The 16,557-nt window shown below is 39.1% G+C and overlaps 2 protein-coding genes across 4 annotated transcripts in view; one reads left to right on the top strand and one right to left on the bottom strand.

Annotated features, from left to right (window-relative positions):
- ATL1 (atlastin GTPase 1) overlaps positions 1 to 7,436 on the bottom strand; it is a 60,832-nt gene extending 53,396 nt beyond the window's left edge. Inside the window, exon 1 of the mRNA XM_037054268.1 lies at positions 7,263 to 7,436. The gene's annotated coding sequence lies outside the window, so the exon portion shown is untranslated. The remainder of the gene's footprint in view (positions 1 to 7,262) is intronic.
- Positions 7,437 to 7,542: 106 nt separating this feature from the next.
- MAP4K5 (mitogen-activated protein kinase kinase kinase kinase 5) overlaps positions 7,543 to 16,557 on the top strand; it is a 105,106-nt gene continuing 96,091 nt past the window's right edge. The window contains exons 1-2 of one of the 3 annotated variants that reach the window (XM_037054265.1): positions 7,543 to 7,683; positions 7,954 to 8,182. In XM_037054265.1, the coding sequence (XP_036910160.1) occupies positions 8,075 to 8,182 (108 nt within the window). In that variant the 5' untranslated portion in view covers positions 7,543 to 7,683; positions 7,954 to 8,074. Of the gene's footprint in view, positions 7,731 to 7,953; positions 8,183 to 16,557 lie in introns of all 3 variants that reach the window. The other 2 variants (XM_037054266.1, XM_037054264.1) reach the window with 2 other exon arrangements.

Genomic DNA, 16,557 nt, shown 5'->3' with positions numbered 1-16,557 from the left:
ACATATTACTGCCAAATTTTACATATTTGGCATTTTACATATTTACTGCATTCCATATTTCAGATAATGGTTCTAGTGACCTCAGAACTGTGAACCCCTTAAACCAAGTTTATATTATAGTTTTAAAGCAAAATGAATTGCATTTCCAACTAATGAAACAACACAGAAAGACAGAAATTATTTCAACACTGAACCTACAAACCAAATTCATAGTACAAAAAGAACTGGGTTCTGTTCCTGTTCAGAACCCATCACTTCATCAGATTCTAGACTGATAATCTCTTTCAGGTGAAGACCAGTAAAGGGTATAGTAGATTCCCCAAAACAATTGTTCTATAAGGGTTATCAACTATAGCATTTTTTTGTAATTGCAAAATACTGGCAACAACCTACATGTCCCTGTATAGGAAAGTGGTACACTATAATACTTCTCCACGATGGAATACTAGACATCTATGAAAAAGAACACAAAAGAACTTTATGGATTGATATAGAACACACTGCTAAGTGGGGAAAAACCCAAAAGGTAAATACTTTTCCTTTCTATAAGAAAGTATATGAAAAATAAGTGTACCTGTTAATCTGTGCCAAAGAAACACAGGAAATTGCTAAGTCAGAAAGTAGAAAAGGATGTTTTAAAATTGTGAAATCATTTCTGCACAACTCTGTGACTATACTAAAAGGACTAAATTATACTATTTAATTTGATGAATTATATGGTGAATGAATTATATCTCAATAAGGCTGTTTTTAAGAAGTCAAGGTCAGGTTTACTTTAAAATTTAAAAAGGAAAACTAGAAGCTATTCTTCCATTTGCACTTTAGTACTCTATGTCCTCTCTCTTCCTGGCTCCTTTGGAATGTTACCTCATAAATTATTCCCTCCCCTTCCTGTATCCTCAATTATGTTTTCTTCCATTGGTTTATTCACCACGCTCAGTCCCCCACATCATAAGAAAAGGGCTCTCTCAATCAAGAGTTCTCAGTAAGTGATGTGTCTGACCATTTGCTGCTTCCCTCTACAGCTAGCGATCTAGAAATATTCCTATCAGAATGCTTTTGGCTATAACCCCAAATAGCTTAAACAAAAAGGACATTTATTGGTACATATTTGTTTTTGAGGATAGGTTGGTTCTACAGTAGCTAATTCATTAGCTCAACATCATCATGAGCTAAATTATTTAGATTTGGCTGCTGTAAAAAGAATTAGTGGCTTAAAACAGATAATTCTCTCTCATGAAATAACTTGAGCATAAGCTATCCAGGGCTGATATCGTGGCTTCAAAACACCAAGGAACCCAAGCTGTTTACACTTTCTTTCAACCTTAACTTGGAACTTCTATTGCATAATCGAAGATGACTGCTTGGGCATTCACATCCTCATTCAGTTATATAGAAAGGAAGAAATATATATATGTAAAAGAGTACAGTAGATTCCCCAAAACATTTGTTCTATAAGGGTTATTAACTGCAGCATTTTTTTTGTAATTGCAAAATACTGGCAACAACCTATATGTCCATTTATAGGAAAGTGGCACGCTATAATACTTCTCCACAATGGAATACTAGACATCTGTAAAAATGAATGTAGAATTTACTCTTTTATGTATCTATACATATATATAATCTGTATATTTATTTTAAAAATGTATATTTTATTATATTATATATATCTGTCCCAGAATTATGTTCTGGAGGCTTGCCCCCTTGTGGTGCAGGCTTCCCCTGCTAGGTGAGTGTTCTAGGAACCCATCTGCACTAGCTGGTGTTGTTGTAAGAAGCTGTGTTTGGCTTCAGTGAATTTTTTTGAAGACTCTTTAAACGTGTTTGACCATTCATGATGGGTGGTCTATGAGTGCACTCAGTGCACCTGCCCATACTGAGCTGAGTGTTCAGCATTTTTTAATCAAAAACAGTATGACCCCTGTGCCCCCACCCTCCCTATTCACCTGATTTTGACCAAAGCAACTTTTTTTTTTTTTTGCTGTTTCCCAGGATGGAAAAAGGGAAATCTTTTGTCAATGTAGAAGAGGTGAAACAAACAAACAAAAAGGCAGAAGCACCAAAAGGCATCAAAATCAATGAGTTCAAAACTATTTTTGAGCACTGGAAAAAAGTCTCAATAGGTCTATTGCATCAGATGCAGAGTGTTTTGAAGGTGGCTGAAGTTTAAACATGTAAGAATAAATACACAGTTTTTAATAAATCAATTCCATTTTTAGAGGGGGTCCCCCCTCATATCCATTCCAAAAGAAGAGAAGCAGACACATGGACTCGTTGTTCCACTTACTTATGTATTCATTGGTTGATTCTCATATGTGCCTTGACTGGTCATCAAACCCACAATCTTGGTTTATCAGGATAATGCTCTAACCAACTGAGCTACCTGGTCAGGGCTCAAATTAGCTGCTTCTAAGTGATGGGTTTGAAGCAAGATTAGTTATTTCCATGGGCATGTTTCTGAAATTCCCCCACTGGTAAAGTTTAATTTTAATTTCTACTTTGGTACAGGGGAGCATAAATTACCTGGGGTTGTTTCACATGGTCCTTCCAATCATAATAGCCCTTACTCTATGTAACTTAAAGCAGGAATCCCTGACTTGGCCTTCACTGGGATCTCAATATTCCAACTGAATCATGGATCTCAATTTCATTGTGCCATCTCCACCATCATCTCCAGCCAACTAAGAACAGCCACGAGATAATTTTTCAATATCTGTGGCTCTTTACCCAATGTATTGATAAAAGTAGATTTTATGGGTCCTCCTTGGGATGGAATGGATAGAGCATAACTGAATAGAATACACATACTACAGGAAGTCCAACATTTCCATCTCCTTGAATCTAAGATTTTTTCCTCTACACCATGATAGGAAAGTTCTAGCATCTCAGCATGAAGACTACTTACTAGCTTCAAGTAACCAATTTAGAATTATTAGTTGCTCAAATCAACAAATTAAATCTGAACTTTAGGTAAGTATTTGGAAAATCTCATAATTCTTTCAGTGCATGAGCTCTCTCTTTCAAGAACAGGGCTGTTGAAGTCTAACTCTTATTCGGAGTTCTCATCCTCATTCACATTGACCCAAATGCTCCCATTTCATGCATCAGGGTCCCAGTTCTTCTCTACTGGTGCGCTTACCTTCACACAACAGATCTAGGTCTCACATTCAACTGACATTGCAACTCTGTAGGCTTTACGATAAGGCCCTGGGCTTAATCCTCAGCCATACCTGCCTGCAGCAATAAGAGATATAGATTTCTTCCAAGCTGTCAAAAAAGCATTCTGATTTTCTACTCCTGTCTTCAGTTTGGAATTCAAGGCTTTCTGTCTTTTTTCACATGTATTCTCAAAGAAGCAGTCGGAGCAAATGATAACGAGTTTTAGCAATCATCACTGTCAAAGCGGCCAAGTGCTAGAGGTTGATCTCCCAATGCTAGGCTCTACATGCAGCATTACATCACATGCCACTGGCGATAATTATTTGAGTAATTATGATGCCACTCCATGCTATGAAATACTATTGTTCCATTTTCCATGACAAGTACTTTATACAGGTAATCATCAGATATGTGAGTAATACCATCCCAGAAAGCAAGGGTTTCTTTCCTAAGGTTACTTCCAGTTCCTCCAGCAATCAGGATTCTGGCGAGAAAGAGGCAGCCCAGAAAGAGAAGCTAATGAAAGGACTATTTATAAAAATGAGGACAGGGTTAAAGGGACCAACAAGGGATAGGGAAGCACCCTGAAACTAGCAACAGTGGGGAGACATTATCATCCTTGCCCTCAAGGGGCAAGGAAAAAAAGACCTTATTAGAATCCTGAAAGGGTTGTATAGCTGCAGGATAGGGCAACAGGCAGGCGCTGTGGCTTCTTCTACATTAGTTTCTCAGAATACTAGTCTATGTGAGATGTAAGCAAACTCTAGGCACCATTTCTGAACATTATACTCATGATGTGAGGAAACTGATGAGGAACAACATAAGGTTATTTGTAATATGTATCCTAGTTATTGTATTTGTAGACAGAACCAATTTCTGAGTGGAACACAGGAACACTGCTATCAATTCTCATATAAACCTTAAAACCATCATGTTGGGATCAGAGTGATAGAAACAGCATTTGAACATACCAGATGAGCAATTCAAACTGGATAAAAGGATGTGCACTGCCTTCCTCAATTCTTTTTTTTAATAATCCCATCCTAGTGATCTGATACTGATTCTGAATGAGATACAGTACAGTCTACTGCTATCCAGAACGAGACAGAATTCTCCTATATGTACTTTGAGAACATGGGTTTTGCCACACAGAAAACTGGCCCCAATTAGTAAGAGAAATCATGGGCTATTTGAAAATCCAAATCATAATTATGGCAGATGTCTTCCAACATTTAACTGATTTATATTTAACCAACATATAGAGCAACCAATTCAATCACATTGAGTTACACTTTGCAACTAATTTATGTTGGAAGACTCATCGGGAGATTATATTGCTTAAATGTTCCATAGACTAAAATATTGTCCTTATCCATTCTGCCACACCTGAGGGTTTTAATTAGTTATTGTGTCTTGCATAGTTAATTGTGAACCTTACCCACACAGAAGTTGAAAATGTTTATGTCTCCAATTTTTGAAAACTCAGATTTGGCTGAAGTTGAAACCACAGGCCACAGATTACAATAAGCATTTTACTAGAAAAATTTGAAAGAAGGGAAAAACACTGTAAAGCACAAAACAAACCATTATGGATTGTTATATAGATTAGAGCAAAAGCCAGACTATATTTATATATCAGATATTATGAAGACACTAAGAAAAGTACTGGGATGGGAGTGGGGGACAGAAAACTGTACTTGAACAATAATTAAATTTAAAAAATTTTTTAAAAAGAAAAAGAAAAGAAGATAATTTGGTTGGGATGAAGGGGCTATCAAGCCACATTTATTCTTATTCTATACCCTGTCATTATAAAACTGGGTAGTTTGTAAAAAAAAACTCTCCTGTGAGCTACACTTTTTTATTATAATTTTATTATATTGTTTTATTACATAATATAATAATATATTATAATTATACCTGTCAACCTTGAAAGTAGGTACCTAATTTAGGATATAAAATTAAATTTACACACTGTAGTTTATTTTATGGAAATTGAATTTGAATTTCTTTACAACCATGTAATATTTAACCACTAGCTATGACTTCACTGATCTTTTTAAAATAAACTGAACCAGTAAGTACTTAAAAATCCTTAAGATTCTTTTGGAGTTAGTATAAAGCAAATGCTTTCCTCTCTGCATCAATTTCGATACAAGTAAAATAATGATTACAGCAGACACATTTTTTAACTACTATGTAGAATCTCAACTCTTTTCATGCTATCCATCTCTGAGTGAATGGTTGAAGCATATGGATCTGCCATTACTGGCAACATAAAGTATCCTCTTTCCAGTGTCTTATTGAAATCTATGATCTCAACTTTTCTTTTGCTTAATTCATATCAAACATTGTGTTTCAAGAATGACACCCTTGAAGGATTATTAGAAGGACACTATCCTTATTTCAAACTGAATTCAAAGTTTCCACTTTATGAAGACTTATGAGATAAAGTTCTTGAAGTCTTAGTATTGGGGGAAAAATATACCTGTCTCTTGATTGTGGTCTCAAAAACACTATAAAATCCTCTGCTTTGACTAATTTGTTACATTGTTCCACTATTTTATTTTCCCCTCCCTTTATCATCATCCCCATTTCCTCATTTATTTTTGTGTTGCATTATTGTATCTATTTTCTGTATAATGCCTCAAATTCTCTGTGAAATAAGGCAGGTGTGAATAAGTAAGAATAAATAAGTTTTAGACTAGAGAAAGGATCAATGCTTATAGGATCACAGGAGAAAACAAGAAAAAAGAATCTATGACAGTTAACAAGTACTAGGATACTAACAGAACATTTGAAAAGATTTTGAGTCATTGAAGCCAAAAGTATGTGCCCACCAAAACAAGTGCCAAGAAGCTCTGAAAGAAGGAACTGTTCTTCAACAATTTTTTCAATACAGCAAACACATAGGCTTTGTCCATAGAGCATGTAAGTCTGAGCTTACTTATATTCCATAAATAAGTGCCCTTTGTGTATGGAGCACATGAAAATACATAGGCCCTGTCCTGTTAAGGTGTGAATTTAATTTCTACATTACACAATTGATCACATCAACAGGAGCATATTGCCCAGGAACAGAATTGAATTGCATGTTTGAAGCCACAAGCCAATGTCTGGAACTTACTCCTTTGTGATTTTTTCTGTTACTAAATGTGTTGGCTGAGTGTTGTCTGGCTTTTCTGTTCAAAACTTCTACTGGGCTCTAGAAATAACTTTGATATATAAATCCAGCAAATTTGTTTCTACCTTCATAACAAGACTGGAACTAAAAACTCAATTCATTTTGTGAGATACCAGCCAAATTATTTTCCTGAATTCCTCTTTGATATCCTGTGCATTGTGAAGTATTTTAAAACCTCTTATATTTGATTACCCTCTTTATAATCCTGTAAAAAGCAGGGGTGTCCAACCCAGGATGGCTATGCATGCGGCCTAACACAAAGTTGTAAATTTACTTAAAACATGTTTTGTTTGTTTTCATTAGTGTTTGTGTATTTAATGTGAGGCCCAAGAGAACTCCACTTCTTCCTGTGTGGCCCAGAGACGCCAGAAGGTTGGACACCCCTGCAACACTTTCTTGGATGTCAGGTGCAAAACTAATCCCTTTCAAGCTCCAGATAAGGATAGTGAGATATCGCCAAATCCGAGGGTTTCTCCCGGATTATATACTGAAGAAGTGGTGGAGCCAGAACCAGGTTGTGGTGGTCCTTCGTTTTATCTTCTGAACTTCTGATTTAGCCAAAGGGCAATAGCCGCGGTGAGAGCGCATGTGGCTAACTGGAATAAGGGCCATTGAGACTTCCTAGGAATTCAAGCTTTCAGAAACGTCTCGGGAAAACTCCGTAGTAGACAGGTTGTTCAGGTGTGCAGTCCAGCCTTAAACTGGTACCGCTGGGAAGAGTTTGCAAAACAGGAAGGTGCAGTAGGGTGTGCCTCAACTTAAGTTAACCTGGCACTCCCCCACCTCCTTCCCAGCGCCCCAATGCCAGGTTACTTCTGGCCCAGTGCCATGTACGTACCTTTTCCGTGAACTGGGAGGGCTGCGTTCCCATCGCTCTCGTGCCCACCCATCTCCCTCTACCCGCCACTAAGTTTACCTGATGAATCTGGGGGCTGTTTAGCGGAGGCCCGTCGGCCAACGAATGCCCAGGGTGTCCCTATTTCTGCGAGTGGGAAGCAGAGCCTGGCCCCTTTAAAAGACGCGCCTGGCCAGGGGCGCGCCAGGGAGGCTGTCGTGCCCAGACCAGGCCTCAGGGAGGCACTGTGGTCCCACCGCCAGCACACTCGGGCGGGCCGCTGGGCGCCGACCCACGCTGACCGGGAACGTGTCTCTCGGTGACGCAGCCCCGGGTGGGAACGTGCTGCGACGGCAGCAGCGACCGTACGCTCCTCCGCCGCCTGCGAGAGGACGGGCGGTACGACGGGAGACGGCGGCGCAAGACTTGGAGCGGCTGGCTGGCGGGCGTTGGGAAGCAGGACGCAGGCGCCGGGACGTAGGACGCAGGCGCCGGCGAGCAAGTAGGTCTCGGGCGCGGTGCTCAACAAAGCGGGGCCGCCCCACTCAGGTACCGAGGCGTCCCCAGGCCCCGGAGGGCGGGGAGGTTGGGCCGGACAGTTCGCGAGCAGCGGAGTAGGGGAAGGGCTGCGGCCGGAACGAGGCTGCGGGGCGCCGGGGACCCTTTCTGAGCCGCTTCTCCGCGGCTCCCGGCGGGGCGGAAGGGAAGGGGGCTGGGTTGCTCGGGGTCGTAGCCCGCGGCGCCAACTCGCCTTTACTTGTCCCTCATGCAGGCGGAGCTGCAGGCTGAGCTGCAGGCTGAGGCCCCATGTTGGGAAGCGGCGCAGTTTGTCCTCGTTAGCGGGAACCGGGGCGCCGCGGGCTGAGCCTTCAGGGGCCGGGCGCTGGGCGAAGATGGAGGCCCCGCTGCGGCCTGCCGCAGACATCCTAAGGCGGAACCCGCAGCATGACTACGAGCTCGTCCAGAGGGTTGGCAGTGGCACCTATGGGGACGTCTATAAGGTGAGGCAGGCCGGCCCCGAACCCAGCTCTTTTCCTGTGGTCAAGGGCTCCCGGGAAGAGGGCCACTTTTTGGCGAAGTATAAAGGGGAGCGTGCTTTTATTGTTGCATCTTGGAGATGAAGCGGCCGGGGTGCCGTTTACTCGGTTCAAAGCACCCGATGTGCATTGCTTGCTCAAATCGGTACCAAGAAGCAGAAATAACCTCAGTTTTGCAAACCACTGTTGTGCTTTTTTGTGGTATAAAGGCTTTTCTATGCTTGCTTATGGTATTAAAACGAGTTGAATATACGGAGTTGCACTTGAGGATGTTCTAGTAGCGGCATGGAAAAATGTTTCATGGAAGACTGGAGAAATTATCGACATTCCGATATTTGCATTAAAAAAAACACTTTAAAACAAATAAGGTTAATTTTAAAAGTATGAAACCCTGCCTCTCAGTTTTAACTGTACACAGTCTAGTATTGGGTCAAAACGACGTGAGTACAAACGTTATCCTATGCAGAAAGATGCTTTTCCTGGTAGAAGTTTCATCATCTGCATCTGGTTGATGAGTTTTTCCCCATGCTTTCTGGAATTTATAATGTTCTCTCTCTGAGATTTATAACATCTCATGGCCAAACGAACATAAGAGCTGCTGTATTTTTAAGTGTGCCTTTTTCCATTATTTGAGACAAATTGACCAGGGTGAGTTACTCTTAATCTGGGATTTAACAAAACATAGAGAAGCCCTGGCTGGTGTAGCTCAGTGGATTGAGCGTGGGCCTGCGAACCACACAAAACATAGAGAAGAAAACCCAATTCCCTAAATCCAGTAAGGTCTTAAAGATCAAGAGGAAGGAGATTGTTTCAGATCGCCTTGTGCTTTTGGTTCTGTGTTCAAAAAGGGAGCATTAATTCAACTCATATGGGTATATTTTAGGGAAACTTCATTTAATTTTGCAACAGCATTGTTTATTAGATTTAATCATGATATATATCCCATTATTCCAAACAACACTACTGCATATAGCTCAAAGGGCCTTGTATGTCATAGGGGTAATTAACCAGTAGAGTCCTCTGGGGTATGTTGTTTTGCACAAGTGGTCATATGGAAGGAAAACACTCTTCCTACTTTTGTTCAGTATGCTGTTCATATGTACTAACAATTTAAGTTGGTGTAACAACAGCTCTAGCACTGTTTGATCCTCCTGGGGTGGACTGTAAGGCTTTCAGTTCTTCAAATAGGCATTTGAATCTTCTGTACTAGGCACTGTTCTAGATATGGGGTGTGGAATTGTGAGGTAGGTCCCAGATTTTGCCTTGTATGCCTTTGAATTCATAGTGGATAATTATAACAGAATCCTCATTTTCTTTGTGTAGAATTAGAGATAATTACCTCAGCTGTTTATCCATGAATTAGTCATTTTTTGGAATGTTCCTTAAAAAATTGAAATTCCTATTTGCCTTCTCAGTCTGACTTTTTAGTCATCTTTGTCTTATGATTCACTATGTATATGTGTTTTCCCTACTAAAATCCCAAGACCTCTCCCTGTTTTTCTTTAAAAATATAACAACTTAAAGCAGCTCTCTGGAGCAGGATTTTATTCTTGCCAGGGAATAAAAGTTATAATAAAGGGGCAGCTAATACCTGCCTTTCACCCTGGTACCCTATGATGCTCTTCCACAGTTTCTACATACCACCTTCACCACCACCCTCTCTCCCATGATCCCCTTCCCCCACATCCATGCTCCCTCACCTCTGCATGTGTATTCATACACTAGATAAGCCTCTGATTCCTTAACACCTTCAACTCTGGTTCTTTGTCTTTTGTTTTCCTGTGTTCTAATGACCTGGAATCACCTCCTACCCTCATTTAAACCTGTTGCCATCCTACCTGTCCATGAACGCCTTGCTGAAATGCTCCTCCAGGAAGCTCCGGCATCCCTTCTCTCCAACCTCATCTGCTGCTCTCCCCATTCCTTGATTCTGTTCCAGCCACACTGGCCTGCTTGCTCTTCCTTAAACATGATAAGCATATTCTCACCTTTGGACCTTTTGTTCTTGCTATTCCTTTTCCTCAGAATGTTTTTCCTCAGATAGCTGCAATTGCTGTCTTCCCCACTTGATTTTACACATTTTGCATCTCTTTTTCCTACTTTATTTTTTGGTTTTTCTTTATCACCATTTATAATAATGTTTTACTTATTTTTTCTTGTTTATTATCCATCTCAAGCTACTAACATATTCCATGAGGATAAGAGTTTTTATTGGTTTGGTCACTATTCGGTGTCTAACAGCGCCTGGAATTATGACTAGAAACAGAGTACTTCCTAAAATTTGATGAATGAAAAAGTAAATATTAGTAATTATATCACCTAGTTCTGTGGGCATATGCTTTTGACATAAAAACAGTAAGTTAGCACTTAATATTCTGTGTTCCTGTAATGCCTAATGTGATGTCCTGCATATGTACTTTATTACACATTTCAGTTATTTGAGTTCTCTGAGAAAAAATATTTCTGGAAAACTCCTTCAGAGCACGTCCGTTTGCAGCACTCTAAGTCCTACAGAATTTTGTCAGTTAATACTTACTCTTTAATATGGCTGAAAACATGAATCATTGAGCTACAGTGTTGAAGTTTTTAATAAGCTCAGAGCAGTTAGAGTAACTTGCTGTTTATCACTGTGTTTCGGATGTGCCGAAAACCTTAGGAAGTTTTAGAAGTATTTCCAATCAGTGACATAAACTAGTAACATAATTACAGTGAAGAATAATGAAGGTAAATTTGTCCCTGTTCTAATAAGGTATTATCTCTACTTTTCTCTCCTTTTTTTTTTTTACACCTGAGATAGCTTATAAAGCAGCAGCTTTAAAAAGACTACAGCTTCAGATTCATTGTGAATTACTTTTATGTTCTTTAGCACAACAGATCCCCTCTGAGGCTCTCGTCTTTCCTGAGAACCCCCAAGACGGGAAAGCTCAGTCTTAAACAGGCTATGCCCTGGTTGAAGGAAGAGGAATATAAAGCTTTTTTTTATATAGATGGGGTAAATCATTGAGGGCAGGAACAAGAAATGGTAGACGGGAAGAAACAAAAGAGAAAAGAAATGTGATTGAAGATAGATCAAGAATCAACTGAGTGAATTTTATTTATAATTATTGTTAATTTTTAAATCTGCTAACGGGAAGTCTGGAGATTTAGTGTCTGTATTACCTTCTGTCCCCAGTGATCTAGACAATTATTGTATCATAACACACTTTACAATCACAGTACATGACATTTGGGTGGTCTTTATCCAAGTGTTTATATCAAAAGTGTTCCTATCCTAGATTACAGAGTTGTTCTAGGAATCATTTTTATCTTGCATGGAATGCAAATGTAGAGTGGGCAATCACTTCTATTTTTTTCCTAACCCGTTTTGCTTTTTTTGATTGATTATAAAAGTATAATAGTTTAGCTTCAGGAGGACAGGAACAGATATCTCTTGCTTATTACTTTACAACAGCAGACAGGTAGATGCTCAATAAATATTTGTGGTGAGATTAATTGTAGAAAATTACCCAGAGGTAAATACTGTTAATGATTTAATATAGTTCGTTTCAGGCTTTCTTCCTAAATGTTTTTATACCAATATGTTTCTACAAATGGCTTTTATAAATTGGTATCCTGATACAGCTCTTTTTTCTAGTTTAGAATGAACAGCATTTTCCTTGGTTATTAAATATTCTTCAAAAATATCATTTTAAAAAGATCCATTGAACAAACTCTCATTTCGTTATTCTAAGTTTCATATTTGTTGTTTCCAATTTAAAAACTTGCGATTGTAAATAATGTTATAATTTGTGTAGAAATTTTGTCGTGTAGTCTTATCACATGTGTTCCTCTGGACGCTTGATGAACTGGGTTTGCTGTAGTAAGCCCTTCCTTTACATATGCTCTTCTCTCCCGAAAGTCAGACTCATAATTTTTGGATAGCTTAGGCATTTTGAAGTATATTCCAAGATTCTATTCTATAATGACAACATTCTGTAAGCATTCACTTATTTAAGAAATATTTATTGAGCTCTTGCTGGTGTGGCTCAGTGGATTGACTGCTGGCCTGTGAATCAAAGGGTCGCTGGTTCAATTCCCAGTCAGGGCACCTGCCTGGGTTGTGGGCCTTGGAGGCATGCAAGAGGCAACCACAGACTAATGTTTCTCTCCTCTCCTTCCCCCTCCCTTCCCCTCTCTCTAAAAATAAATAAATCTTTTTAAAAAAGAAAATTTATTGAGTTCCAATTGTATGTTAGGTTATAGGGATGCAAACACAAGTGTGCTATTAAAAAGGAATACATAATTTAGTCAGGAAAACAAACTTGTAAACAGTCATAATTTGATAAGTGCTGTAGTAAAGTAGAAGAAATATCTAATTCTTCTTTTATTGGGGGATAGGAGAAGAGAGAACTATGATGTAAACCTGGAAAGAATAACAGAAGCATGGGCATTAAGTGCATGTTAAAAGAATGCAGGGTGATTTCCAGGTGGGTAAGATGGGAAGACATACCAAGCTGTGGGAATAGTGTGCAAACAGTTGGCAGCTTGAGAAACCATGATGCATTTTGAGGGATGTATTATAGATGCTTAGAAAGCATCTGCTTTCCAAGTTCACAGTGACCAAACCTGGCAGAGATTTCATAGATGGAGAACACAGGCTATTTTCTGGCAGAAAAGGACCAGATATTGGACCTTGTGTGTCATGTCAAAGAATTTGTACAAAATTTACAGAATTTTCTTCCTGTAAACTGAGGAAGCACTTTGGGGGGACTCTTTCATGATGTAGAGGAGTAGACAAAGTTGCTGGAAGTATAAGGACCAGTTATTGAATAATCCAGATGAAATTTTATTCAGGTACAAATTTAGGCAGTGGTCCTGGAAATGAAGTGAAAGGATGGATTTTAATCGTGTTAAGAGATGATCAAAATTTCCTTGTGATTGATGGCAGAAAAACAGATCATCAGTGGCATTTAGAATTTCTGGCTTGCATGACTACATTGGTGCCATTAACAGAATTAGAAAATACCAAATATGTGGGGTCTGGATCTTGTGTTTGGTTTTGGTCATAGAACATTGCATAGGTGGATATGTCTAATAAATGGTAGGAAATACAGCTCTGGCCTTCAGAGATTAGACTGAGGCTACAGGTCTGGAAGTCGTCACCACGGTATGAGGGGGGTGCCTATGAAGTATAGGTGAAGTCACCCAGGAGGGTTTCCAGGAGAGTTGAGGAAAGACTGCAGTGTTACTAGGCAGAAGAGAGTAATGTATATTGAAGGTGTCTGAGAAGAAACGAAGAGGTAGTAATGAAGTTCTTTTCATAAATAATCAAGAGTTTCAAGAGCCCATCTCCATCATCTATACATCCATTCTTGTTGTCTTCTACTATGACTGCAGTAAGGAAAATGTGTTGATTTTCCAAAAAACGTAAATCTGTCTGGGTTTTGTGTCATTCTTTATTCTCCTTATCCAGAGAATAAAATCTTGGACTAATGTGCGTTTTAAGGCCCTCCCTATACCAAAAGGCTAGCCATTCTGAATTTCTTTCAGTTCTTTATGTGCATTGTACTCTTTGTCCTTCAGGTTTTTGCAGATACTATTTCCTTTTCCTTGAACACTCTTCCACTTCTCGTTCATCTGTTTATCTTCTACCCTTTGGCTTTCCTTTTAAACATTGCATTTTCAGGGAGGCCTTTTCTGTTCCTTACACAGGTCGTATCTATCTGCTGTATGATTTCTTGCCATAATATTCATCATTCGTCACTTACCGTTGTTGCTGTCAGTCTTCCTCCTCTACTCAAAGTGCATAAGAACAGGGACCTTGTGCTTACTGTTGAATCAGCTAACTTAACATAGTGCTTAACACATAGTGTGTATTCAATAAATATGTTTTGAAGGAGTGGGCCATAGAATGGTCATGTAAGTAAGAAGCAGCATGGATTCATTAAGGGTTAAAAAGAGTTGAAGTGTGAATGGTAAATAAAGAAGTAGAGGGAATGTGGATCTCTCCTTGAAGCATCTTAGCTATGTAGGGAAAAGAGACACACAGATGTTTCTTTGACAGTTTCTAGGTTTTGCTTTCTATTGAAATTGATTACAGCTTTCAGTTCTTCTTTTTAATTCTCACATGAAAACATGTTTAGAGAGGGGAAGGGAGGAAGAGAGAGAGAAATATCCATCAGTCGCCCCTCGTATGCTTCCAAACTGGGACTAAGCCTGCAACCTAGGCATGTGCCCTGATCTGACCGTGAATCAAATCATGACCTTTTGGTTTACAGAATGACACTCCAACCAACTGAGCCACACCAGCCAGGGCTCAGTTATTATTCCCTAAGTTTATTTTATCATCTAAGTGACCAGGAGTATTGCTAAGTTTATAGAAGGAAACCAGACAAAGAATTTGAGAGGCATTGGGAATTTAGAAAGGAGATTAAAGGTAGAAACTTAAGATGGGATTGTTAGGAACCAAGGTAAGGTTATAAATTTAAGCCTTTCTTCCCTTTCTTTCTCCTTCCCTCCCTCTTTCCCTCACTTTCTGTTATAGAGCCTCCATTGATTTCCAGCCCCAGTTATTCTCCTATGAGTATGGTTAGTATGAGAGACACTGATGAATGGGGAGCTGGGTTGGAGTGGGATGGGGAGGGTAACAGGGTAAAAGGAGTATTTAACATTTAACTAGTATTTATAGAGGACCTTTTATGTACTTAATACTATTCTAGTTCCTTGGATACATCAGTGAACGAAATAGAGAAAGAGTCTTGCCATCAAGAATCTGGGAGGAGCCCTGGCTGGTGTAGCTCAGCGAATTGAGCACAGGCTGCAAAACAAAGGGTTGCCGGTTTGATTTCCAGTCAGGGTACATTCCTGGGTTGTGGGACAGGTCCCTAGTGGGGGGTACATGAGAGGCACCCCCCTCCCTCCCCTCCCTTACCCTCTCTAAAAATTAAATAAAATCTTTTTTTATTTTAATTCCTTTTTTAATTTTTCTTTAGATTATTTATTTGTTTATCTTTAGAGGGGAAGGAGAGGAGAGAAATATCAATGTATGGTTGCCTCTTGTGAGTCCCCTGCTGGGAACTGGCCTCCAACCCAGGCATGTGCCCTGACTGGGAATCGAACCGCCATCGTGTGGTTCGCAGGCCCGCGCTCAATCCACTGAGCTACACCAGCCAGGGCTTTAACTAAAATCTTTTTAAAAACTAAAATAAAAAAGAATATGGGAAGAGAAAGACAGTAAACAATAAAGATAGCAAGTTCTATGATATGTTAGAAGATGATTCAAGATACCGAAAGGAGAAAAACTTGAACTAGTCTGTTATTTCTCACACATATGCACCCCCTTTTTTAGGTACCCTGTACCTTCTTAAGCTTCTTTTTTAACCCTTCGTCTTACCAATATCAGGAGGAGGCAACATGAGCATGACTTAATATTTTAATAGATACAACATTCAATATGTTAGGAACAGCTTTTGCATTTTAAGCTTTTTAGTTTCTATCATCACTGTAATAGATGGTGGAGAGTCTTGGATCCTTTACCATTTTTTCCCCCCAGGAATAATTTTCTGTTATGCTCTCTGCAATAGCATAGATCCATGGTTAGGACCTGCCTTCCTATTTTGCCTCTCTCTTCCTTGCCTCAGCATAGGTAGCCTTCTAAATAATGTGTTCATTTTATAAGAATTTCATGTTAGAATAAATGAAAAATTACCTCTATCTCTGTCACTGTAATGTAACCATTGTTGTATATATCTTTCTAGACTTACAGAAACTCATATTAAAGACATATACATAAGTCATATATAAGCATATATACAATTATATATATAACTTTTATTCTATAGTATATATACTTGATAATGTATGTTTTTGTTTAACAGGACATCACAAACCACTTTTCATATCAGTAAATATACATATTTAATATTTGTGTATATTCTTGAATTGTTGTACAATTTTTAATCCATTATTGTTGAACAGGCAAATTGTTTCCAGTCTTTCCCTGTTACAAGTAATGCTGTGATTAGTAACCTTGAACGAATTCATAGCACATGTCCTTAATTATTTCTTTAAATAAATTTTTATAATTAATTTTTTAAGCTTTTTATAGGGAATTTTGACCAGTAATTCCCCCCTAAAGTCACACCTACCAACAGTGATTGGCCACATCTTTTCCCTTTTATTTTTATTTATTTTAGTTTATACATTTTTCTTTTTTTTTCATTACCATTAGTCCCCTTACACCAGCCCTTCCCCCCCAGCAATCACCACACAGTTGCCCTTGTCTATGAGTCTTTTTTCCTTTTTGCTCAGTCACTCCCCCTCCAGCAACTCCTCTTCCACCCCAGCCCTTAACTGTCATC

The sequence above is a fragment of the Sturnira hondurensis genome, unplaced genomic scaffold (genome assembly GCF_014824575.4).
Source record: "Sturnira hondurensis isolate 20B ecotype Veracruz unplaced genomic scaffold, ASM1482457v3 Scaffold0008196, whole genome shotgun sequence".
In the NCBI taxonomy this organism is placed as follows: domain Eukaryota; kingdom Metazoa; phylum Chordata; class Mammalia; order Chiroptera; family Phyllostomidae; genus Sturnira; species Sturnira hondurensis.
The sequence above is the reverse complement of the archived record's forward strand: the minus strand, read 5'-3'. Positions and strand labels throughout refer to the sequence as shown.